At 37.2% G+C, this 26994-nt stretch overlaps 2 protein-coding genes across 4 annotated transcripts in view; one reads left to right on the forward strand and one right to left on the reverse strand.

Annotated features, from left to right (window-relative positions):
- Positions 1-341: 341 nt before the first annotated feature.
- Positions 342-15314, reverse strand: med16 (mediator complex subunit 16). Of its 2 annotated transcripts, none has more exons than XM_039655596.2 (14): positions 14827-15314; positions 14516-14623; positions 12986-13155; positions 12461-12892; positions 11511-11616; positions 9314-9469; positions 9015-9232; positions 8732-8938; positions 8445-8655; positions 8031-8164; positions 7740-7932; positions 7411-7624; positions 7025-7108; positions 342-693 (listed from the first exon to the last, which is right to left on the reverse strand). In XM_039655596.2, exons 1-14 carry the CDS (start codon positions 14963-14965, stop codon positions 567-569), a joined length of 2499 nt encoding a protein of 832 aa, XP_039511530.1. In that variant the 5' UTR covers positions 14966-15314; the 3' UTR covers positions 342-566. The 2 variants fall into 2 exon arrangements, with proteins under 2 accessions (XP_039511530.1, XP_039511529.1); XM_039655595.2 differs by having other exon boundaries at positions 14785-15314.
- A 950-nt stretch (positions 15315-16264) lies between these two features.
- The window catches only part of tmem259 (transmembrane protein 259), a 41725-nt gene continuing 30995 nt past the window's right edge, over positions 16265-26994 (forward strand). The window contains exons 1-6 of one of the 2 annotated variants that reach the window (XM_039655566.2): positions 16265-17276; positions 20257-20553; positions 21362-21524; positions 22273-22383; positions 26174-26296; positions 26384-26484. In XM_039655566.2, coding sequence (XP_039511500.2) covers positions 17055-17276; positions 20257-20553; positions 21362-21524; positions 22273-22383; positions 26174-26296; positions 26384-26484 — 1017 coding nt within the window. In that variant the 5' untranslated portion in view covers positions 16265-17054. The remainder of the gene's footprint in view (positions 17277-20256; positions 20554-21361; positions 21525-22272; positions 22384-26173; positions 26297-26383; positions 26485-26994) is intronic. The other variant, XM_039655567.2, reaches the window with a different exon arrangement.

A 26994-nucleotide genomic window follows, 5' to 3' on the forward strand; every position in this document is an offset into this window, starting at 1 on the left:
TAATGCAATTATTAACCTGGAATATACTGTAATTTCACACATTTTTTTTAAGTTTAAATAGTGCTGTTACTGAAGTGTCTGTCTACACTTAAAGGATCATTCTATGGGCAGAATCAGTAGGGCATCTTTTGGATCTACTGATGTAACACATGATGCTAATTTGTATGTGAATAAGCATTGATGAATATTTAACATGACTGTGTTTGTCAGGTTTAGCACCACCCTATGGTTGTCAGACGATAGACAATTTCACAATTGATATTTCTAAAAAGAAGAATTATCGTTTTAAAATGTAATAAAACAAATCAGAAGACAAAACTATTTTATGTATTACAAAAATGTTTATTACATACTACAACATTACAAAAATGACATGGTTTCATATTTACAACATAAAAAAAGACATTATTCATTCTCTCTAGCAGACATTGTGGCAGGGAGAACCTCTTGTAGGACATGTTTTCAAGAAAATAAAGATTGCTTCGTTGCACAGATCTGTTGGTTAGTTTACAATAAGAGATCCATGCAGCTTTAACATTTCCTCACATTTCCAGACGGTGTGTTTTTTATGTTAGTGTGGAGGGGATTCTTCTCCAGAGACCTCCACACAGACAGTTCTTGATCCAGCGTTGCTCCCACTGTCTCATGGCGTTGGTTTTATTTGGGGATCTCAGCATGGTGACACAGCCACACCTAAACAGACCGAAAAGATAAGAGCTCATTAAAGAGTGGCGCTAAATATAGAGTTTGTGAAGGAAGAATCATCATCATATGTGGAGATTAAAGATTTACAGGCCAAACTACCCATAAAAAGCATAATACATCACAGTCTGTTTACAAGTATTATCATTTTTGTATCAAAAGTAATTTAATGCAATTTGTCTTTATTCCTCCATCAAACTTTTTAGAAGTCAGAAGTTTATACATAAATGTAAAGGTACACTATGTAACGTTTGTCTCTCTAGCAGAACAATGTTGACGGAGCTACTCCTCTCTGTTCTCTGTTAATGTACTGTATATGACGAGTCACACAGATACTGTGCTACTCCACAGCGGTTGTCGCCCAGCTTGGACTAAAATGGTGTCAATATTAACACTTATTATAGGCGTACTGCAGTGATTCGGGCATTTTAAAGGGCACCTATTATATCCCTTTTTACAAGATGTAATATTGGTCTCGGGTGTCCCCAGAATGTATTTGTGAAGTTTCATCTCAAAATACCCCACAGTTAATTTATTATAACCATTTGAAAATGTCATTTTTGGGGCCTGTTTAAAAATGAGCTGTTTTGGTGTATACAACCTTAAATGCAAATGAACTGCATATCCCCGCCCTGCCTTTGGATGAGGGCATCACTTGATACCTATGGCAGTCTGTAAGCAGAAGGGCTGAGAGAGTGAAAGACGCGCAGTTTTGAATGTCATTCAGCGTACGTTTGAATCGGAATATATAAATAGTCTCTGATCAGACCCAGATGACGAAGAGACTCCGGCAGAATAAACACAAATCAGAATGGACCAGTACGTCTCGGTATGGTTATTTGATACATTTATGTACTTATAGAGTTGTAATCGCATCCCCTTTGAAATGATGGATGTGCAACACACACACACACAGACACACATTCTGTGATAAAGTTTGCTATGTACAAGCGAAATTACATTTATGCGAGGGACCTGTTGCGTAATCTTTACATTATTTGTATATCTTTAAATATATATATATATATATATATATATATTTTTTTTTTTTAACATGTGGTTACACACTATACAAACAAGGTTTAAATTATATACACAGACATCCTACGACGACGATGACAACAACTTTAGACGCATTTGTTGTTGAATTGGCTGACATTGACTGAAATGACTATTTGCTCAAAAATCATAAAATACACTTACTGGAGGTGACGTTGGATCGCAAACAGTAGACGACAATCCACACTTAAGGATTAACTTTTAAGCCACAACAACAGGATTAACCCACGACAGAACACTTATGTTTCCAAGAGACATTACCGGCTGTCGTTGAAACAACGGAGGATGATGTGTACAGATCACTGAGGGCGGGGTCTATGCCACAACCACACTGTCAATCAAACCCCTTGCTCAATTCTACGTCACAAAGCGCTGAATCTTAGAACAGCTCGTTCTGAGACAGTGCTTATGATTTATTGAGATTGTAAAAAAAAAAACACTGGGTGGATTTTTATCATTCTAGGGTGGTTTTGCTCACACACTGCCAACACACATTTATGTTCAAACACCATGTAAAAGTGAATTTTCCATAATAGGTGCCCTTTAAAATATGGCACAAATGGCATTTTTAAATATAAAACTGTTATTTAAATTATAATAAAATTTCACAATATTATAGTATTTTTAATCAAATAAATGCTACCTTGCATAAGAGACTTTTTTAAAAACATCAACTTCAACATCAAACAACAACTAGTGCATATGAAGAGTTCAGATGCAAAAGCCTCTAAGTGCCATTTGAAATTTTCTTCTAGATGATAATTTTTATCAAGCTTGTATATTTAAGTTCAGTGATTTCACTTAAATGACAATGATAATTACCTATTAATTGTTATTTAAGTGAAATTACTGAACTTAAATATACAAGTTTGATAAAAATCATCATTAAAGAAGAAAATTTCAAATGGCACTTAGAGGCTTTTGCATCTGAACTCTTCATATATATTCATTTCAGAAGACAAAATAATATATACGTTAATTCACATAATAAAATATTATATATACAGTGGTGGCCAAAATTATTAGAACACTTGGCATATTTAAGAGGTTAAATTGTTATTTTTCAAGAGGGCAATAACCCTAAACATTCTTCTAACTATTGCCGGAACTGCGGCAAAAGGAATTTGCTGGAACATTGAAAATGATGGACTGACCCCGTCAAAGTCTGGACCTCAACACCATTGAGCAAATTTGAGGCGCATTGGGGAAAAAAAAAAAAAACACTCGTTACAACCGAGGTATGCAGCAAAGCATTTGTGAAGCCACAACACGCGCAACCTTGAGGTGGATAGGCTACAACAGCTGAAGACCCCACTTGGTACCACTCATCTCCACTACAAATAGGAAAAATAGGCTACAATTTGCAAAATTGGACAGTTGAAGACTGGAAAAATGTTGCCTGGTCTGATGCGTCTCGATTTTTGTTGAGACATTTAGATGGTGAAAACATGGATCAATCATGCCTTGTTACCACTTTGCAGGCTGGTGGTGGTGTTGTAATGGTGTTGGGGATGTTTTCTTGCCAGACTAAATGCCACAGCCTACCTGAGCATTGTTTCTGACCATGTCCATCCCTTTATGTCCACCATGTACCCATCCTCTGATGGCTACTTCCAGCAGGATAATGCACCATGTCACAAAGTTGGAATCATTTCAAATTGGTTTCTTGAACATGACTGAGTTCACTGTACTAAAATGGCCCCCACCGTCACCAGATCTCAACCGAATAAAGCATCTTTGGGATGTGGTGGAATGGAAGCTGGATGTGTATACCACAAATCTCCATCAACTGCAAGATGCTATCCTATCAATATGGGCCAACATTTCTAAAGAAAGCTTTCAGCCACTTGATGAATCAATGCCACATAGAATTAAGGCAGTTCTGAAGGCGCAAGAGGGTTAAACACAGTATTAGTATGGTATTCTAATAATAAATTAGTATTCTAATAATCCTAATAATCCTTTAGGTGAGTGTGTATATATATATATATATATATATATATATATATATATATAAAAATCAAATCGATCCACCATCAACAGCATATATTTTGTGCTGTTTAATGCGTGAGACATTTTTTTTCTCTTCAGTGAAAAACTTACAATTCACGTATATTCTCCATCTGTAAATGTTGTCGTGCAAATATTTCCATTTTGCTACTAAACTTCACATTGAACGAGCGCTGCTGCGTGCATGCATGCCAAATAAGGAGCGCAATAATTCTGACTAAAATCAAAGAATATTCCATAAAATAAAGGAATACATATTTTGGAGATCAAAGATGAGTTAAGGGAGAAAACTATTGACTACACTTTCACAAGAATAAAATATGCCAAAATGGAAACTTTTAGCAGCAATACGTTGAAGGAATCATTTTCTGTATGACAGTATCAGTCTCACGCATCGTTCTGGAGGGATTTTGGCCCCCTCTTCTTTATAATGTTGCTTCAGTTCATTGAGGTTTGTTTGTTTATGTACAGCTCTCTTATAGTCCCGCCAACACATTTCAATTAGGGTTGAGGTCTGGACATTGACTGGGCCATTGCAACCTTGATTCTTTTCTTTTTCAGCCAGTCTGTTGTAGATTTGCTAATGTGCTTGGGATCTTCGTCCCGTTGAATGACCCAATATCGACCAAGCTTTAGCTGTTGGACAGAAGGCCACACATTTGACTCTAGAATACTTTGGTATACAGAGGAGTTTCATGGTCGACTCAATGACTGCATGGTGCACAGGTCCTATTGCTGCAAAACAAGCCAAAAATCCCCACCCCCTCCACCAGCGTGATATGCTGAGTTAGATTTTTGCCAAACTTGGCGCTGTGCATTATGGCCAAACATCTCCACTTTGGTCTCATCTGTCCAAAGGACATTGTTCCAGAAGGCTTATGGCTTGTCCAGATGGAACTTTGCAAACCTAAGCAGTGCTGCTGTGTTCTTTTTAGAGAAAAGAAGCTTTCTCCGTTCCGTCTTTTGGAAATGGCCGTGTAACCCTTCTTAATTTGATGGCAGCAACACTTGCTTTAAAGCTGCAGTCAGTAAGTCTGGCAGATTAAGTGGACTTAGGCAAAATTTCGAATGTTTACAACTCTCATGCCCCTCCCCACTATCAACGAATACCCTCCCACAGAGTTCGTGCTCGTCAGAGTGTGTGCTCCAGCTTCTATGTAAACGCGCCCGTCTCATCAGCATCCATCAACATTCTTCAAAAAAGCCGAAGTTTATTCCTTCATCTGGACATGGTTATACACCTAACCTTACGTTCACACGGATTTCAGTACAAACAACAAATGCTAACGTAAGCTATCCATACCAATACATTTGGGCAAACATAGGCTACTTGGATTACTAACAAACACTAGGACATAAAGTAAATGGTTGATAAAGTCCAATTACCTGTCGAGAAGTAATGTTGCAAGCTCTGCATCAAGCCTGAACCTATTTAAATCACATAAATCACCTTTCAAAATCCAATCCGATTGTAACTTGCACGAGGGGTGGCGTGGGCACTACCTGTGATTGACAGTAAGATCTCACACCCCCCTGCACTGATTGGACCCAATGAACTGGGATCAGTGGAGGTGGAGTTAGAAGCTCTGTTTTTTTCTAAAACCACTTTATTTACGTTGTTCTGTCGGATTATAGAGTCGATTGCACGAAATATGATCAAAAAAATGTTGCCGACGGCAGCTTTAAGACAAGATCATTGTTGATGTCATTCCTCCTGGGATTATGTTAACACACACCTGAATGCCCCAGACCAGCAAGCTGCCAAAAATTCTGCTTTTATAGAGGGGATCACACTTGCCGATTATCAACTAATCAAAGACATTTGATTAGCAGCGCCTGACTGCTTCTATTGTGTATCCATCAACAGACACATGCATTAGCAGAACTTTGTCTGATTTTACGCATTGTTATTTTCAATAAACGCATTTAGATGCGTGCCGAAGGGTACGTTACATTTTTTATCAAGAACCGTTACAACCCTAATATACAGTATATATGTGATGCAATCTGGGAGAACCTGTAAAATTTTACATATTACAGGTGAGAACATATTTGAGACCATATTAAAGCTGGGTTCAAGCCCTTTCCAAATCTGTTTTACTTTTTAACAAAAGTTAAGGTTATCTAAAGTCGGCTGATCGTTGTGATTTTCAGAAATGGAATTTTGATAAATTTGTGCTCCTTTTTTAATTGCCTTTTTTCATATCAAATATTTTAATAATCATCATAGATAAGGTATCATTCGAAAGCTTACGAACTCAAAATCCAACCTCTGAAAACCGTTTTGAAATTGGACGATTGAGAGGCAAGCAAGGTCTTTTAAACAAGCAGCTTTAAACTCTGTTGTTCTCTTGTGCTCCATATCACACCACAAGATGACACTGGATAAAAATAAATAAACAAATCTTGCGGGCTGTTGTAGTTCACCCAGGACTGGACTTTATTCTGTTATGTGGTTTATTTTGATAGGTAAACTGTCTTTGTAGTGTTAAGAGAAGGAGAGTTAAACAGGAGATATTGTTTTTTGCCCCTTCCTTAAAGAGAAACACAGTCTTTTCAGCTGGACATTATAAATCGCTATTTTTCAGCACTAAACTAGTGAATTTTCCCAAGATATATTCAGAGATGATAAACAAGATATAGAATAATAATTTCATAAAAACCCAATTTTGACAAAAAACTGACATTCAGTCTATGTTTAGACTTTACTAAAAACGTACCAGCGCGACACCCGAGGGGCTTTCCCAGATCACATCACATATATACACACACACACACACATATATATATATATATATATATATATATATATATATATATATATATACACATACATACTGTATATATATATATATATGTATATATATATATGAAGAGTTCAGATGCAAAAGCCTCTAAGTGCCATTTGGAATTTTCTTCTAGAATGATCATTTTTATCAAGCTTGTATATTTAAGTTCAGTGATTTCACTTAAATGGCAATGATAATTACCTATTAATTGTTATTTAAGTGAAATTACTGAACTTGAATATACAAGTTTGATAAAAATCATCATTAAAGAAGAACATTTCAAATGGCATTTAGAGGCTTTTGCATCTGAACTCTTCATATATATATATATATGTGTGCATGTGTGTGTGTGTATAGAATGTATCCCTTATTTTCAAAATTACATTTTAATGGTTTTATAAACGAATTTGTTTATTTGTTTATAACATTAACATTTTACTTAAGGAATACTTCTAAAGTGATACCTGGTGCAAGCTTTGCTGTCCTCTGTTGGAGAGATTCCCAAATGTAAACATCTCAGATGGTCCATCCTCTGAGATGCTGGAATCCTGAAACAAAACCATCCAAACTTAAATGCACTAACCACTGGCAACAATTAACCCTTTTTATTAGACAATTATCTGTCAATTCAGTTTCTCAGAAATCAGACTTGAACTACAGCGCGCAAGTCATACGGACTACTTTTATGCTGCTTTTTAATTCATTTTGGAGCTTGGTTTTCCATTCTTTATTAACTTTCATTATATTTAAAAAGTGGACAGGATATACTTCAAATTATGCATCTTTTGTGTTCTGTGATAAATGATCATTTTTGGTGAACTGTCCCTTTAAGAAACCGATAATCACTCACCTGAAAACCTCCACCTGTGCATTGGGGTTGACCCCAGGCAGGGTGTATGGTTTGCCAAACTGAAGTCTGAGCGGGTGTTTGCTCTGGATCTTAGTGATGACACCATCGTTGATGGGCAGCCAGTCCATGCTGGGTACTAGAAGCTGACTGGGCAACAGACAGCACTCATCAATCAACGTCTCATCGGGGTCCTGCGGGTGACTCTCATCTCGAGCTATAAACCAAAAGAAAACAGCAAAACAGAGTACATTTTTTTTAAGACTTTACAGGTTTTTCACTGAACTGAAATTTTGGCCCAATGAGTGATGGTTTAAGAGGGTCTAACTCACAGCAGAGCCAGAGTTTGGTGAGCAGCCGGAAGAGCAGGAACATGCTGTCCTGGTTGTCAGACGTGGCCGTGTAGATAGGCAAACAGCCTGGTTTCAGCAGGCCCCAAATACGGATCATGACCAGCATTTCTCTGAGCATGCCCAAAGAGGCACCATCCCGCAGGAACCCAAAACCTGGACGCACAATGGAGCCCTGGAGAGATATTAAGGCATAACAGCATCATCTAAAAGTCAAAACTGGCAGGATAATTTGGCAGAAATTGGCAGTACTCTTAGTAAAGGTAGTCCCACCTGATTGGGCAGGTTGGCCAGCAGGTAAAGAACAAAGTCTCCGACCCACTGAATGAGCTGCTGGAGAGATTGGAGAGGGGGTCCATCCAGAACAAACTCCTCAGTCTTGAGGTTGATCATCACTTTATCAATGTCTGAACACATTAACCGATCAGAGCGTCAAAACAACAATAAAAAAAAATGTTTAGTCCCCCTAGTCCTGTTTCTCCCTACCAAACCGGAAAAGGAGAATCGAGATTGCGCACTTCGTTAAGCACTTAAATTTCCCATATTTGGATTTCGAAATGTGATTGAAAATTAAACAGCACAATTATCTCAAATAATTGAGACTAGATCAAATAACCAAAATCAGACGATTGATCAATAATCACGGCAGGCCTACACTGAAGCATTTTTTGGGTGGTGGGTTATTACCGATGTCAGTGTTTTTGGCACAGATCTCAGATAGTCTGTCTCCAGGGCTCTTGTCGGGGGTGTTGAGCACATGAGGTCTCAGTAAAGACTTCAGCGTGGAGCTGATGGCAATAAGGAGCAGTTTAGCGTGGAAGTCACAGGCTCTTGCTGCAGTGGCAGAGGACAGCTTACACAGAGACGCCTTCACTGCCACTATACGGGTGGACAAAACCTTAAAGACAGGAATCACATGAAAGTCAATTGAGAAGTCATGAGGTGGAAGTTTCTATAATAACAGGTTGATCTACCTGCTGCAGTGCTTGGTTTTGTCTCATGTACTCCTCGTGAAGTTTCTCCAGAAGGTTATGCACCATGCCGGGCTGCGCGTGCAGCAGAACGTCCCACCAGTCATATCCTGTCACCATGCAGTACTCAAGGAGGAAGAGTAGGTGGCGCAGAAGCGTGTTCATGTCCAACATTTGACCCATAGATGGGGACACGCGAAGCATGTGCAACTGAAATCATAGGAGGGGAAACATAAGATCTGAGGGTGCTTCTGTCATCGCTACTGTAGGTGTCATGACGTCATACCTTGCCATGGTTATCCACGCCCACCAGAGCCAGAGATGTCCAGGAGAACTGAAGGGCTTTGAAGTGCAGCGTCGGGCCGCCAGTCCTCTGGCGTTTAATGGCGGGTTCTTCTCCAACACGCTGGGAGGAACCAGAGGAACCGTAGAACACTCCCATGGTGTGTAGGGAAAGGCGATGGAGAATCTGGATACTGCCGTCATGGAAAGCCAGGGCAAGACCTGAGGACAATAAAAAAATAATCAATCTGAGCCATCGAAGCTACGTTCTTTGAAGTAAGAGAAAGGATACAAAGGCTGTACCAAGGCCTGGGAAGAACTTGGTGTCCGAGGCGACTTTGAGATCAGTGTTTGAGATGGAGATGGGAAGTTTGGGCAGAGCGACAGCAGATACACGGTCCAGATCGTTGGTCGCTGAGAGAATACGCCACTTCAGAATCATTGGCTGCTTTTCACCGACTAAAAATGGTGAGAAAACAAAGGGTTGACATCAGAAACTTAAGTTTCAAGCCAGTAATGTAATAAACACATACACTCACACCTACTACTGCAGCTCAGATAATTTGTTGTGCCCAGGAGTAAAACAAGAAGACTTTATTTTATCCCACATGCTTTTAAATTGTTTTATAATAACGTACAGGTTTGGTTGTATGAAGCCTGATGTATTTCAGGTTTTTCTGTGTATCTGTTTCACTCCACTTGTTTTTTGTACAATTAATATCCTGCCTTGTCAAACTCTAAATAAAACTAACAAACAAACACACACACATATATATATATATATATATATATGATATATGGATACATATAACACACAGACACACACACATATATCACACACACACACACACACACACACACACACACACACACACACACACACACACACACACACACATATATATATATGTGATATATGTGTGTTTGTGTATATATGAGTGTATATCTTTGAAATCAACCCACACAAACACACCCCCTCCCATCATTGCTCTGCTCGCATCATTGCCAGATTGGGTCAACAATTGGGTCCAACCCAAAACATGCCCAAAACAAAAACATTCACTTCCAAAATAATGTGATATAATTCTATTGTCATGACAACCAAGGTTTAAAAATAACTCATAACATGGCAAATACAGAAGGAAAATGAGCAAAAATAGCAGAAATGTTTCTACCCAAAGAGAGATAAACTATGAAAGCATGTAAAATATTTTCAAACAGCAGCAAAAAATGAACAGACTTTGTACATTTTTTGAGAGGGTCCCTTATCGCGCTAAAAACCCGCTACACATGAGCCAACACTAGCCCACTCTGCTGTGAGTGTGTGTGTAGAGTGACGACATGATGACTGCTTGAATAGAGAACATGCACACTTGAGTTCTGTTTAATTAGCCTATACAATTTAAACCACCAAACTGATACCAAACCAGCCCAAATCAATTAAGCAAAGATGACTAATAAACGACAAGAGCAAAACATGAATATACAATACAAAAGAAAATATACAAGCAGGAGTTTGTTGTTTGTCATCAGCAGCACACCAGCTCCAGGCAAATATTGACCAAATCACTTTGGGGCACAGTATGTATTTTGCACTGCTAGAGGTCAGGTTGATAACGCTGGAAAGAGTGTAGAAGGAGGAGGAGAAGGAGAGCTGTCGTCTTCAAGTCCAAAACCGATGGAAATCAATCCGACAGAACTCACAAATAATGTTCATGGATGAGCTAATGAAATAGTCAAGTCAAGTCACATTTATTTATATAGCGCTTTTCACAATACAGATTGTATCAAAGCAGCTTCACAGTGATAACATGAAAGTAGTATCTTTCATGTTATCACTGTGAAGCTGTTATAACGGTTGTTATAACGGTTAAAAATATAGTTTTAACCGTTACATTCTATGGACCTGATTCTATTTAATTCTAATGAATTATCTGCTAGGGGTTGCACAGACTAGTCGATTTTAATGCTAGTAGTCGACTAGTTGCTGATCATGGCCTATAGAGGGCGCAACAGGATAAGAAAGAAGTCCACATTCAACAGTTGAAATGACAAATAAACGCGTAATCCGAGAGCGAGAAAAATGAAAAACATATCTCCGCAAAATATGTTTGATTATACCATCTGGATGCTCAAAATTGAATGGGTGAACACACGTTTTAAACAGCTTATTGTACATGTAAGTTAATCGCCGATCTAACCTAATGCACTGCTGCATTGTGACGCACACACATACAGACAATAACTTGCACATCACGATTAGAAACATTCAGAAGCGCACAATTGTGTTGTCAATTATTGTACAATTATTGTAGTTTTGCTAAATTCTTGTGCCTTTAAATAATGTAAAAAAAAAGTTAAATGTTAATATAGCATAGCAGTATTTGTTGTCCTGCCTTTAAAAATATTGAATTATTGTAACGTTTACATGTTAAGGGTAAAAAAATCAGTGTAATACTGTAACAAAACTCTTTTCCAAATCTGGATTTATGGAACTTACCCACAGGTGATCGATGTTGAAAGATATTATTAACTGGGAGACCCTCTTTCCGCAAGGACCAGCACTCTACAATGCTGCCCATCTGACTGGACGCACAGAGCAGCACCTTCAGAAACAGCAATCACAAAAAAAAAAAAACATGTTAAGATATGATAACCTGAAAACAGCATGGAAATCAACATTCAATTACTGACCAGCATTATGAGCCAAGAATTATACTAAATCTACACTATATTAAGAAATAATATTATATACACTGCCGTTGAAAAGATTTGAATCAGAAAGATTTCTAATGTTTTTAAAAGAAGTCTCATCTGCTCATTAAGGCTGCATTTATAGGATTAAATATCATTTCTTTTACATTTTATCTTTCAAATAGAGGTTAAAAACCAAGCAAATATCGGCCAAAATAAATCCCGGATCTATTTCTTTTCATTCTTTTCCCCAAAAAAATAAAATAACAGTTCTTACTGACCCCAAACTTTTGAACGGTAGTGCATAATGTTAAAAGCTTTCAATTTCAGACAAATGCTGTTCTTTTGAACTTTCTATTAATCAAAAAATCCTGAAATAAAATTGTAAATAACTGTTTTCAACATTGATAAATAATGATAAGTGTTTCTTGAGCATCAAATCAGTATATTAGACTGATCACTTGACACTGAAGACTGGAGTAATGATGCTGAAAATTCAGCTTTGATCACAGGAATAAATTACATTTTAAAATAATTAAAATAGGAAACAGTTATTTTAAATTGTCTTTTTTTTTTATGTGTACACTACCATTCAAAAGTTTGGGGTCAGAATATTAAGTTTGAAAGAAATGAATACTGAAAATGAAAATAATAATTTCTATCCATTTTAATAGTTACATCTTAAACATATAAAAATGAATAACTAATGAATGCTATAAGTAATTTTAGGAATGAAAGATGAATTTTCTGACGTACCTGTTCTGAGTTTTCACGTGTCAGGAATTTAAGGTGTGTGACGGCGGGGTACTTGTCCCTCCGCACCGGGTCAGTGGTGCAGCGCATGAATAGCGAGGGCAGTAGCTCAGTGTCGATGCGGCACTTCTCATTCACTACGCTCACGCACACCTTATAGAACTGCACTGGAGAAGAACTACTGCCATCGGTGGCCGCCACCACGATATTCCCACCGCCCGTGAAGGCGATGTCAGCCAGGGCCACGCGACCCCTCAGCCTGCACAGGCTCTCGCTGGCCGTCAGAAGAGTCCCGTTCGGCTTTAACAATGACACCGTCACCAGACCGCTTACTGTCACTGCAAGCCAACCCTCCATGGGTTTCCCACCAAACAACGTGAGGGAGGGGGAGAACTTAACCCGGGAAAACTTTTCTCCAAAGTTCGTAGAGCCAGACTGAAGAGCAACAAAGACATCAGAGTGTTAGTTTTTTTTTTTTTTTTTTTTCTTTTAACCCTTAGTTAGTAGGCGGTAATGAGGTTTCCTTGCCTTTTCAACATGCAGGGCGAGTTTAACGCCATTGTGTAACCATGAGAGGGACACGATCGGGTCTCCGTCCACTGAGCTGCTCTGTGTGCACTCCCAGCTGTTCACCAGGTGCTCTGTCATGCCCCAACACTTAATATGACCATCACCATCAGCAGACAACAGCTTCGAGCCTGGCGGACCACAACACACACAAACAAGTGGAGATAATGGACATTTTTAAATCTGTAGGTGAATCTCAAGAAACCTTTCAAGAACATGTCTGGCTTAGTTTAAAGTTTAAAATAAAATAAAAATTGTAATTTTATTTATTATCATAATAAATAAATATCATAATATCAATAATAATGATGACTTCTTGCATTGTGACATTCACATGACAATACAGCATATTGTGTATTGATTTAATTATGGCACTATAAATTGGTAAATTTAATACATATCACTGACTTTCATATAAATATAATATCCATTAATATATATCATATAATAAAATATCAATTAATAAAATATTAATATTTAATTAGCTTTTATTTGTATATTTCCATTTTCTTGTTATTTTTATGAAGGTTTTTTAATTAATTTTGCTATTTAGGTTTGATTGCTCTTTTTTCAGTTTTAGTTCAGTTTTAGTTCATTATTTCCAGTTACTTCAGTTGGCAAAGAAACTTTTCTAATTTATATTTTTAATCTAGTAATATTTTGTTTTAAATTTGTTTCAATTAACAAGTAAAGCCAAGTCACCTTTATTTATAAAGAGTTTTTTACAATATCGATTGTTTCGAAAGCAGCTTTACAGTGATAGTAGAAAATTAATGTAACATTAATGTATGTGTCCGCACGTAGGTCCTTCTTTACAAAGTGACATTGCAAATTTCTTGTCTGGCATACAATGCAGCATTTTTTGTCGTTTTTGCTGATCCATGTTGAACGGGAATCATTTGGACAATGTTGTCGTACAGAGGAAAACGGGTTTCTAATTTTAATATATCGTTCTCAATGTCAAGTAAAGATCCTTAATTCATTTATCGTTGCAGCAGCTCTGGAGAAAACAGTTCAGTTCTCATACAAATAAATGTTTGTAACAGTTTTAGGTACTGATATAACCCTGATTTGCAGTATTTTGGATCTACATTTTACATTTTCCCTCCCAGATGATAAATTATGAAAAAATTATAATAATAATAAAAAATTATGATTTCAATCATAACAATTAAATGTTATTTTTCTCATCATTTGTAAGTTGCTTTGAATAAACGTTTCCGCTAAATGATTAAATGTTGAAACTATTTAATACATTACAATAGCATCTATTGTTCTGTCTCTAATTTATGCTGATTTAACTCAAATTAATGCGCCGGTGAACACATCAAAGATGCAAGAGTGAGATGAAGATACTTTGATTAAAGATTACAAGGGCACATGAATATATATATATATATATATTCTGTTTCTCAATTTAATTGTTATTATTACCTGGACATATTACCTTTCACACATTTCATGATCCATTAATTATTAATGATGACTGACCTGACTGGTCCCATTCCAGGCAGGAAATGACCTCAGTGTGACCAGAGTTGATTGAGAACACATCCCAGGGGTGATCAGTGTCAATGATGTGTATCATATGACTCAGATCTACAGCAGAAAAAGACATCCGTTCATAAATGAATTATCCCCTCATTGTTGTTATTGGTAGTACAGTACCTCACGAAAAACACTGATGCTCTGGGCATCTCCAATTCAGAAACAATAAAAAGTCAGTGTATGCTTTTCCTCATCACTCAGTTATAACTCACCAACGGGTCTGATAATATTGGTAATAAAGGCATTGTCCAGACCTTTGTCATCCTCCTCATTCTTCAGATCAGTGGTGAAGGCGATGAGGTTTCTACATGACCAGGCGCACACCAGAGGGATTGAGGGACAGTGGTTGCTCTTGGGTCTCTTCTCCCACTCGCAAACATATGCGATCTCCATTATATAATGACTTAAACTGAAGGTCAACAGCACATATACCTTTACCGAAGACCTCTAAATATATAAACAATCACTGCGTGAGTCAAAAAAGCAAACACTTAACTTAACAGTTAACTTAGCATCCCTGCTAGTGCACAGAAAGAAACAAAACAGACCGATGGAAATAACAGTTATAAAACTGCATTCTCCTGCTTTTGAGATAGAAAAGAGATAAATGTGTTAAAGTATAATTGCCCTGTCATTACAGAAACTATTTTATTTCTAAGACTTTTATCGGCATATTAAACAGGGCACATCACTGAGCGTCTAAGTTCGTGTATTTTTTCCGCGTTCAGAGACTCAACTGAGACGTGCTGCCCCCTATTGGACTGGAAGACTGTATACTTTCTTTCTTTCTTTCTTTCTTTCTTTCTTTCTTTCTTTCTTTCTTTCTTTCTTTCTTTCTTTCTTTCTTTCTTTCTTTCTTTCTTTTTATATCCGTTTAATTTTTAAATTAAGTTTTTTAACATTTATTTTTAATGTTATTCTTAAATTATTTAAAGTGGACTTAATGTATCGGCTAAGCATCTTTATTTTCTTTATTCTACCATTGTGAAATAAATATCTTATGTTGTGTTTTTACCTGTAGTCATCCCACCACAACGAGGCGCTATAGCCTACTGTGCTGGTTTAATGTTAAAAGTGCGCTGACTAGCCCTTCCACTCTCCAATAACACTATTCCCTTCTTTGAGTATTGTAAACCATTAATTGAGTTAAAAAGTAAATTCCTATTTTTTATGGAATAAAAAAAGAAATGCCTATGACATTTATAGTGAGAATTTACTATTGTAGTCATTAAACATCCTTTTAGTTTCCACCAAAGCTCTCTATTTTGCTGTGGACCATAAACCTATTATGCTGCCTCAGAAGTTTGTTCGAAATCAGTTTCGTGAGGTACCTTGAATTTGTGCGCAGGCACTGCCTGCAAAGTCATTGATTGCCTGATATGGCAGCGAGGCAACAAGGCAGCTACCTAAATTTTGAAAAAAGCAGAAAAGTGTTATTATTTCCTGCCAAAGTAAAGTAAATATTCTGTACTTCTAAACCATGCGCTGTTTAACTTGACACAAACTGAAAAATATCTTCGCAATTTAGTGAAATTGTAAATTACAGAAAAAATGTAAATATGTCATTCAAGTTATTGTACATATGAAGTTAATACCGGTATATGGATTCATTTAGATTTTTGCGTTTTCAAAAATCACGTGACTCGATGTCGCGTGACTAAACGCGGAAGCTAGCCCAGAGTGGAAACGCTTCCCTCATTAAAAGCTTCTTGGCTGCTGCTCCCAAGTCCTCTCAGCTCTCGAAAATGGTTGTGTAAACAGATGGTCTGCAAGAGACGTTGACACCGCTACCATCGGATAGTTCTGGCGGGATATCATCACGTATCTAAGGCCTTAATTAACCGAAGAGTGTCAGCGTTATACGAGGAGGTGTTTGTTAAAAAGTAAACCGAACATACGGGTTCTTCAGAGGAAGCTCGGCTAATTTGTTAGCTTAACGTACCACTATTAGCAGACGTGCTGTGTGATATTCCACTTTTCTTTGCTTTTAAACACTCAGCTACATAGTCTGGGACAGATTTCGCTTCTAAACCAGAGTAAATATGATTAATTTAGCTGGTGTGAGTTAGCAAGTTTAGTTATTTTGGTTGGTGACAGTGGGTGCAGGAGGCCTGAGTCACAATTGCAGGACAAATTGAGCCTAAAACACAATTTATATCTGACATGCTCCTCTGGTCTCACGGTATATACACACACGATCCACTGTGGAGTCAAAGACATTGAAGCTTTAGTAGGTTGTTAGATCGCTAGGTTATGACATGGTAGGAGTGGAAGCAGCCTTGCCCACCAACATCCTTACAAAATTCAGCATTTTGGGGGGTGTTTTGTGGTGATCTCTGAAAGTCAGTCCAGTTTTGGTGAACCAGGACCATCATCAGTGTGTTCTGATGTTGTGTTGCTGGCCTGCTCAACTGGATCTGCGCAAGTTTCAATCTACCTTAGTTGGTATTTTTCCTTATCAAGTTACTGAACAACGACCACCATGTCCGACAACCAGGGCAATATGAACAACAACAACGTCCCACTGAACAACAACAATAACGGTGGGCCGAACCGGATCCGGAACCCTGCGATGAACCAGAACCCCCTGATCAACGTGAGAGACAGACTCTTCCACGCCTTATTCTTTAAGATGGCAGTGACATATGCCAGGCTCTTCCCACCATCCTTCAGACGAATATTCGAGTTCTTGGTCTTGTTAAAGGTGAGATTTAACATTTTTAATGTGCGTTGAATCTGTCGATCACTTCCCTAAACACCCTAAGACTGATGTGTTTGTGAATGTCTATCTGTTTTTAACTGTTGGGATGCAGTGCCAACTGCCAAGCTCACTAAACATCAGAGTGGATGCTGGTCATCAGCATCATGCATTTGCCTATTATAACGTATGGCTTTAGGTCTTACCTGGCAACTACATATATCATTCCTGTATGTGCAATGTACTTTGAACGAGGCATTAAATCAAAATGGACAGTATTTACTTTGCTACAGCCTGTTCCTGTTACTGAATCATCCTTGGACCAAACTTTGTCATTTTTCATTGAACGTTATTATTATTGTAAGTATAAATCTCTGAAATTACTTCACAGAGACCGGTGCCATTTACCTTTTTGTTCTTGTATCCTGTGTTATTTGAAAATAACCAATTTTACTTCCATAATATGCAGTATTAATGATGTTTCATGTATATTTAATGCGTTACAAATTACACTAATGTTCAAAAGATTGGGGTCACTAAAACGTGATAAATGTTATTTGGGAACGTTTTAAGCTCAGCCAGGCTACATTTAATCAAACAGTAATATTGTAAAATATTACTTCATTACATTTTTTACTGTGAAATATTATGATTTAAAATGTCTGTTTGAATATATTTTATTTTTTAATTTATTACTGTGATGGTAATAATCACAAAGAAGATTATTCATCACCTTGTCTTTGTGATCCTTTAGAAATCATTCAAAAATCCTGATATGGTTCTCACGAAACATTTCTTATCAATTTTGAAGAAGTGTATATATATATATATATATATATGCATATATATAAACATTTGTTTATCTTTCTATCCATATATATATGTGAAATAATAATTTATAACGTACATTTAAGTGTGTCTTTACTGAATAAAACTATATATATATATATATATATATATATATTACTGAACCCAAACCTTGCAGATAAATATAAGTGTAAGTAAAGATAAATATAAGTGTCAAATATTTACTCAATTCTCAAATTATTTTAGTTTCACAAAATGTTTAATATCCATTGACAAGGCTGTCATCAGACTTTGGAACTGACACAAGATGCCACAACGAGGTTAGTTGGCCAAGTGTCATGGTTATCAGCCAATGCAAATAATCTTAAAACCGACAGATATCGGATGATTAATTAGCCTGTAGAACAGCGCATTTAATATTCAAGTGTCTAGCTGAACATCTTGGGGGGGGGTAAAAAACCCACAGGAAACTGCAGTAGCCTCAGCCTGTCATAGTTATCCAATCACTGTAGGTGCACACAGAAATAGTGGTATTCAAATGTTGCTGGCATGTAGATCTGCTTCAAGAATTACCTGTTAAGTTAGTGAGGAACTCTCAGCTAACCACAACATTTTGTTGCAGTTCATAATCTTGCTAAATTAAAAAGCTGTGAAACAATTAGGCCTACTGTATCTAAATTGTTAGAGATATTTTTGGCTGACAAGGAAAAGTATTCTGAAGATGTTAAAAATGTTTGACATTATCCAACAAAATAATGAAATTATTAAAATTATGTTGCATTCATAAATGTATTAAAGGATTAGTTCACTTTTGAAAAAACTTTTGCTGATAAATTACTAACCCCCATGTCATCCAAGATGTCCATGTCTTTCTTTCCTCAGTCGAAAAGACATTAAGGTTTTTGATGAAAACATTCCAGGATTTTTCTCCTTATAATGGACTTCAATGGGAACCAGGTCCAACCGAGGTCCAAACGACAGTTAATAACAGTTTCAGATGCAGCTTCAAATGTCTTTAAACGACACCAAACGATGAATAAGGGTCTTATCATGCGAAACGATCGGTTATTTCAAAGCTTATTCCAAAAATGTAACTTTTCTAAGGACAAATGCTAGCCTTGTAATATATTATGAGGCGCGTTTGCAACGTCACGTAATACGTAATTACGGTCAAAAGGTCATGGGCGACGTAGCCGGAAGTACAGAATCAAAATCGTCCGACATCGTTGTTTTACCTTTTAATTCCTTTTTTGTAAACGGCGTTTGAGTTAGTTTTCACGTTCAACCTATGCGTTCAACTTGTAAACACTCTGACTCTGTACTTCTGGCTACGTCGCCCGTGACCTTTTGAATGTAATTACGTATTACGTGACGTTACAAATGCGCCTCACAGAATGGAGAAAGGCTAGCATTTGTCCTTAGAAAAGTTACATTTTTGGAATAAGCATTGAAATAACCAATCGTTTCGCATGATAAGACCCTTATTCATCGTCTGGTGTCGTTTAAAGACATTTGAAGCTGCATCTGTAACTGTTATAACTGTCGATTGGACCTGGTTCCCATGGAAGTCCATTATAAGGAGAAAAATCCTGGAATGTTTTCATCAAAAACCTTAATTTCTTTTCGACTGAAGAAAGAAAGACATGGACATCTTGGATGACATGGGGGTGAGTAAATTATCAGCAAAAGTTTTTTCAAAAGTGAACTAATCCTTTAATTATCTTATTTGACAAAAAAACTCAATCGTGTTTGAAGAACATACAAAAAAATGTGTGGCATATTAAAATTGTTATTGAAACAAATGTATTAATGGACATTTGCTGTTTCCAAATATTTTTAGTGAATTTTGAGTAAAGAATGCTATTGACAACACCTTGGTAGATTCTGGATCTGAGCTAACCCACTTTTGCTGTAACATTCCAGTGACAATTGAGCAGATTTTGCCCTACTTTCTGCAATAAATTAAATATGTTAGCATTAGAACTGACTATGATGAAATAATTTACATAATCTCAATTTCAATTTCAGTTTAAGTGAAATATAACATTACATTGAAGTCATCATATATGCCACCCATGTTATGGAAGTTCTATGTTTAGTTAATGCTTTGTTGCTTAAACTGGTTTGTGTGCACATTTGAGTTTTTCTTGACTTTAATTTCGTAGCATTTGATTGGCAGGCATTGTTTATGCTCTTCATCCTGGCCTACATCCACATTGCGTTCTCCCGCTCTCCAATCAACTGCCTGGAGCACGTGCGGGAGAAATGGCCCCGCGATGGCATCCTGCGTGTGGAGATCCAGCGCAACTCCAGCCGCGCACCCATCTTTCTTCAGTTCTACGAGACGGAGGTGATCCAGGGGCTCGTGAAGGAATCGGAGGACGACAGAAGTGAAACCAGACAGCCAATGATGCCGGCAGATGTTGAAGAGGAGGAAGAGATGACCATGGAGATGTTTGACAACAGCACAGTACGGGTGGGTTTAACAGGAAAACGAGGGTTGCGAGCCAAGCATTAAAAGGAAAAAATCTTGTCTAGACTTACCGTTTCCAAAAAATATTTTGTCATGTTTTCTGTGAAACTCGAAAGAGCTCTTTTCTATACGATTATAATTAATTAATTAATGTAAAAAAAGAGAATATATATATATATATATATATATAGATGGATATAGATAGATAGATATTAAATTCAATATTTATGTTAATTTAAATCATTGGAAGTTAAAGTAGTTGTAATTTAAATTATATATTATAATGTGTCAATTTTATTATTATTTTTTATATAACATTAACTCCAAATAACAATGACTTAAACTGAAATAATTAGTTAAAATAATATAATATTATTTATTATAATTAGGATTGTCCAGGTTAACGCATGCCAATGTGTAATTGCCTCATTTACTTAATTTACATAACACATTTAACCAAGTTTGAAGCTATATTTCTCAGCTGGATAAAGCAAACCAGCGTTTTGCTTGTAAAGTTTGAATGGATGAGGATTGTAATCAGGGTAAAGACGATTGCAGTGACGTAAAGCAGTTGTACAGTAAGCATGCGTCAGTCTGTTATGCTCAAACAAACCATTTATGCTTATGTGCTTATTCCGAATGTGTGTGGAAACAATGACACATTTCACGTTTACTTTCTAATATTCTTGAAAAAGCATTACGGGAGCTTCTTGGTAAAAAATTGCTTGGAATATCATGATGGTCACGGTCAGTAAATTATACAATATAATTTCTCTCTCTCTCTCTCTCTCTCGCTCACACACACATGCAGTTTGAGCTGGACATCGAGCCACGGCTGAATCCATCGATGAGCAGTGGTGTTCATGGCTCCAGCCTGAATGAATCCCAGGATCTGTCCTTCAGCCAGGCCCCCTCTAAAGGTATGCAGCCGCTGAGGGAGACTGTCTCCGAGATTGAGATGCTAACTCGAGCAGGTAAACATCTCAAATACGACCCACTCCGTAGCCATCTGGTCCTTCTCCTCCTCTTCCTCCTGTGTGAATTCATTCCCTCTCCTCCCTCCATCCAGTGCAGCCTTCCTCGCTTCCCCTGGTCAGATTTCCTTTCTATTCCCACATTCCTTTATGACCTTACCCTTTTGTAAGGCCCCATGTGCTGCGTCACACACCATTGACTTTAGTAAGATATAATATATATGTGTCTCTAATTCAGTACAGTACCAATTAGGTATTTTGTGTAATATACACAAAGTTGTTCCAGACCTGTTTGAATTTCTTTCTTCTGTTGAACACGAAGGAATATATTTTGAAGAACCAAGTAAAATATTTTGTAACCAAGCAGTTGTGGGCACCATTGACTGGAGTCAATAGTGCCTCACAACTGTTTGGTTACCCATTTTGTTCAAAATATCATCTTTGTGTTCAACAGTGAAAGGAACTCATACTGGTTTGGAACAACTTGAGGGTGAATAAATGATGACGGAATTTATTTTAGGGTGAACTATCCCTTTAAAAGGATATTTATGAAACATTTTTATTTTGCACATTTAATATATTTCTGTAACTAGAAAAGATTGATGACAATATAATCAGTGTTTTTTGGGTTTTAAACTTTATAACATTCTACCATTGGTGTAAAGTGACCGATTTTAAGATTTTAATGGTAGAACTTCTGAATTCAGTGAAATGTTGTCAGCGTTGATCAGTGTTTGTTTTTGTGTAGTGTGGCCTCAAGAAGAGTATATTGTGGAATATTCTCTGGAATATGGTTTCCTTCGGCTGTCCCAGGCCACACGTCAGCGACTCAACATCCCTGTTATGGTGGTGACCCTGGGTGAGTACATCACACCTTCCAGGAGAAACCTGCCCATACCCACAATCCTCTTTTCCCACATCATAGAATATTCTTGGTAATGTTCACCCATAAAATTTTAATTGTAGTTGTTTACTGACCTTCATGCTGTTGAGGGATAGTCCACCAAAATGTTCTAGTCAACTAGTAGTCGTTCATTTAAGCGATTTAGTCGACTAAACAAGTTTATATTATCATTTGACTAACATTGTGTGGATGAAAACTACAGTGGAAGTCAATAGACCCTTTTACAGTTGGTAAACATGGTGACGTTTTTATGTGGGCGGAGCTTAGGTGGAGGCAGAAAGATCCATCTGGCCGCTTCACTAACGCTAGTTAGCAAGGATTGTTAGCTTGTTTTTTAACAATGACTGGAGAAAATCCAATATTATCTTAATGAGTAAGCTCACTCAGTGTCCAGGACCGCGATTGTTATTTCCAAAAGTTATTTTTAACGGATGGAACCAGATTGGCCGACCTGTAGCCACCTACACGCTCACTCATTGCATGGACGATCTGACAGGATTAACGTACGTTACCTCGGTTGAGTGGCCTGACTTCTACAACTGAGGGCATATAAATCTTTAGATGCCTATATGGTCCTGTACAAGACTTGTGTGTACGGTCCACAGTTCTGCCGAGCCAGCGCCGAGACCACGACGATGTAAAGAGTGACATTACAGTGCGATTTTAATGATGTGAATTTTTTCTAGAAATAAAAGTTCCAAATACAGCATATTCATTTTTCATCAATTCTTGCACCAAACAACACAACAAGATGACATTTAATAATAGTAACAATTATTTAAGCTCCTTATTATGTTGCCAAATCTGTGCTGTTTTGTATTGGCCGCCTCCAGTTTTCACTTTGTTTTGCCTCCAGCTAGCGCCGTGACGTAACTGTGACATCGGCGCAAAAGGGGTCTATGGGCTCTATGCACGGCGGTATTTCCGGTGAAGCATTAGGGATGCTTGATAACTTCCGCCGATCGTAAAGTCCAATGCAATACCGAGAATTTATATTGAATTTTATACTCCATGGTTATAATAAAGAAACGTTAGTCACAAAAACAGATAAAACAGACATCCCTCGTTGTGTTTATGCTTCTTTTTAAAATTATATTAAATAAATATAACTATATATAAAATTACATCTAAACGTATGTACGTTTCATTTCAAAGACTGGAGGACAGTAAATTTTGAAGACTCTGCCATAATCCCGTTTTCCTCGGTTTTCCTCCGCTTTAATCTCCACAACCGGAAATAGACGAGCATCCTTGCGTCAAATGCGGAATTTATGCGTGCATATAGCCCATAGGAACTGAGCATTCTTCAAAACATTATATTTTGTGTTCCACTTTAGAAAGTAAGCCATACAGGTTTGGAACAACATGGGTCAATAAATGATGCTCAATTTTTTTTTATTTATTTATTCTTTTTTAGTGGACAATCCCTTTTAACACCCCCAGCAATTTCATTGTATTGAATAGGGTTGCAGGATATTCTTCAGAAAGTCACTTTTGTTTTTCATGGAAAGGTCATACAAGTTTTGATATGATATGAGAGTGAGTAAAAATACCATAACAATTAGATTTTTTGGTAAGACAAACATACAGGGGTTGGACAATGAAACTGAAACACCTGGTTTTAGATGACAATAATATATTAGTATGGTGTAGGGCCTCCTTTTGCGACCAATACAGCATTAATCCGTCTTGGGAATGACAGATACAAGTCATTCACAGTGGCCAGAGGGATTTTGAGCCATTCCTCTTCCAGAACAGTGGCCAGGTCACTGATGCTGCTGGAGGAAAATGTGTTCTGACTTGCTCAGCCCATTGCAGCCCAAGCCATCATTGGACCGTAACTCTAACGGATGTGGGAAAGACAGTAAAAGTGGACTCATCAGAGAACAATACATGTTTCACATTAGGCGCGTTTCCGTTACAGATTTGTGCAAAACTTTTGCGATATTTTCCAAATTTCGATAAAAAACTATTCCGAAATGACGGTGTTTCCATTAACCGATATTATGTGACTAAAACGCCTTTTTTTTATCTTGCGATAAGTCGTTCCCAAAATCAACGGACTTTGGCAGGTTTATAACTTATTTCACAGCCATGCACCGCACTAGACATTATTATTATTATTATTAATGAAAGGAGACGTGATGTGTTATCCAAGCATTAATAGCAGGGAAACATACAGAGTTCCTGGTGTTTCTCCCTTATTTCTGCTTCGATGTCTTCATGGCATTTCTTTGAGATTTAGAGAGGCTATTCCTGTGATTATTGTTTCTTTTTTTAAATGAATGTAATAAAGAACTCTATCTCGTATTATGTCCAAACGGTTCTTGCAAAGCGAAAAATGAACGGTTGTTGTATTTTTAAAACGCAAAGTTGAACACCATCATTTTGGTTTGACCACACCAATTCTGCGCTATATAGACTACATCTCAACGAAATTTCAGATATTTGTTTATGACTTTTTGCCCCCTTTAAAACATTTAAAATATTCACAAATTAATATGGGGAAAAATGTAGATTTTACTGGTGTTCTAAGGCCAAATTAGAACATGGATAGCCTATTTATGATATTTTTCCCGCAGTGCTTTAGGCTATAGGTGAGTTATTATAAATGCGTCTGAAAAAATAACGAGCTAAAAACATAATCTCCGGATGCACCTTTAGAGAAAACTGCACCTTTCATATGGATTACATAATCAGAAGGTATTAGTTTACGATTCGAATTTGTTCTTTTTAAAGTGGACATTTAAAGCTTTAGTCTATAAAGGCTATTGTTTCAGTTCTCGCGAAGATCATAAAGCGCGCCTGATTGTTTTATGTTATTTTACAAAAGAACAACGTTTTCTAGTTATTGTGACATTACGCAAATAAAAGTAGTTGCAAATAATGTATTATTGTTTTCTGTATAACCAGAAATGCTAGAGTATTTTAAGTTGATTCCACTGTTGATGGGAAAATGAAAGTGTTCACGGCGCGCCCGCGTCTGTCTGCCATCCAGTGCGTGCTCCAAACTCTGCACACACTCTTGGATATTGGTCAAAATTGAGTGTTTATTGGTGATAATCTTAGCCCTATTATTGTCCAACCTGTAGTATGAATGAGATGTGACGAATTGCTTTGTTGCTTTTTTGGATAAAAGCATCTTCTAGGCTAAGATAGCCTAATAAATGTTATAATAGGCTAATGATGATAATTATTATTACCATTTGGCATTGGCACGAGTTACCAAAGTTTTGACTATAGCAGCTCGACCATGAAAAGTCTCTGTGAAGCTTTATTCCAAGCTTTAGAGAGTCAAGTTCTGCATTTAATTGTGCAGCGAGTTTGGCAGTTTTGGTTTTATGTTTTTTTGGATACAATCAGGGTTAGTACCTCTATCCCTTTCAGACAGATTCCTGTTGCGTCAATACAGATCCTCATTTTGGATGTGGTTCGTCTTATGTGGTGGTATGCCATCACTACCCTGGATATCATAGCTTTCGATACACCGTAAAGACTTGCCGTCCATGTTACAGATCAGCCAGCAAGAAGACGCACACCAAAACTTTATCCTCTTTTGAACTCCGCCTCCCATTATGTTGTGTGGGTTACAATATTTTATGTACATCTGTGCTATTGCTCTGGTGATTCAACCTTCAAACCTCTACAGTTTTATTGTCCAACCCCTGTTTTCAACTTTTTTATTTTAAAGAAATGCATAGTGTCAGTTTGTTGTGTAGTAACCAGAATCTCGGTCTGTCTGCAGACCCCATGAAGGACCAGTGCTTTGGAGATGGTTTCAGTCGCTTCCTCCTAGACGAATGCCTGGGTTATGACGATATCCTGATGTCCAGTGTGAAGGCTTTAGCGGAGAATGAGGAAAACAAAGGTACATTAGAAGTTCTCTCTCAGAAAAATGTTGTTTTGATGATGATTGTGTAACTATGAGATGAGAATGTGATTTGCTTGTTTTTAGGGTTCTTGAGAAATGTGGTCTCTGGAGAACACTACCGTTTTGTCAGTATGTGGATGGCTCGTACCTCGTACCTAGCAGCCTTTGTAATCATGGTTATCTTTGTGAGTACTTTACTTTGACTGCCTCTGCACTACAGACTAGAGTGCTTGTTAGTGATTGGATTGTAGGTGTGATGTCATCACATTCAGTTTCTGCATTTAGGTAATTAGTCCTCATTTTGTTCATTCTCATGACTTTTTGTGAGTGGAACATTAGATGAAATTTTAACAATGTTCTAGTTACATTTTCCCTCACGCAATTAGAATGAATGTTCACTAAAATATCCTAAAAAGTGACCCACGTGCAGTATTCTGAATTTTCTGTTATATGATTGCTTTAAGTTAAAAGCTTGTGACATAAACATTAGTGAGTTTGGGGAAAGAATGATTAATTCACGATCACAAACATGCAGTACAGTAAATAACCACAGTTTTGATCAGTTTTTTACCTGACTCACAATTAATGTGTAACTTCAGAAAACTCCGCATATGTTGCACAAGTCACATGGACAACATTTAACATTAATGCTTAACATAATGCTTTTTTGAATCTTGATAGTCCAGTGTTGTAAT

Source organism: Pimephales promelas, chromosome 21, assembly GCF_988280905.1.
Source record: "Pimephales promelas chromosome 21, fPimPro1.hap1.1, whole genome shotgun sequence".
Taxonomy (NCBI): Eukaryota; Metazoa; Chordata; class Actinopteri; order Cypriniformes; family Leuciscidae; genus Pimephales; species Pimephales promelas.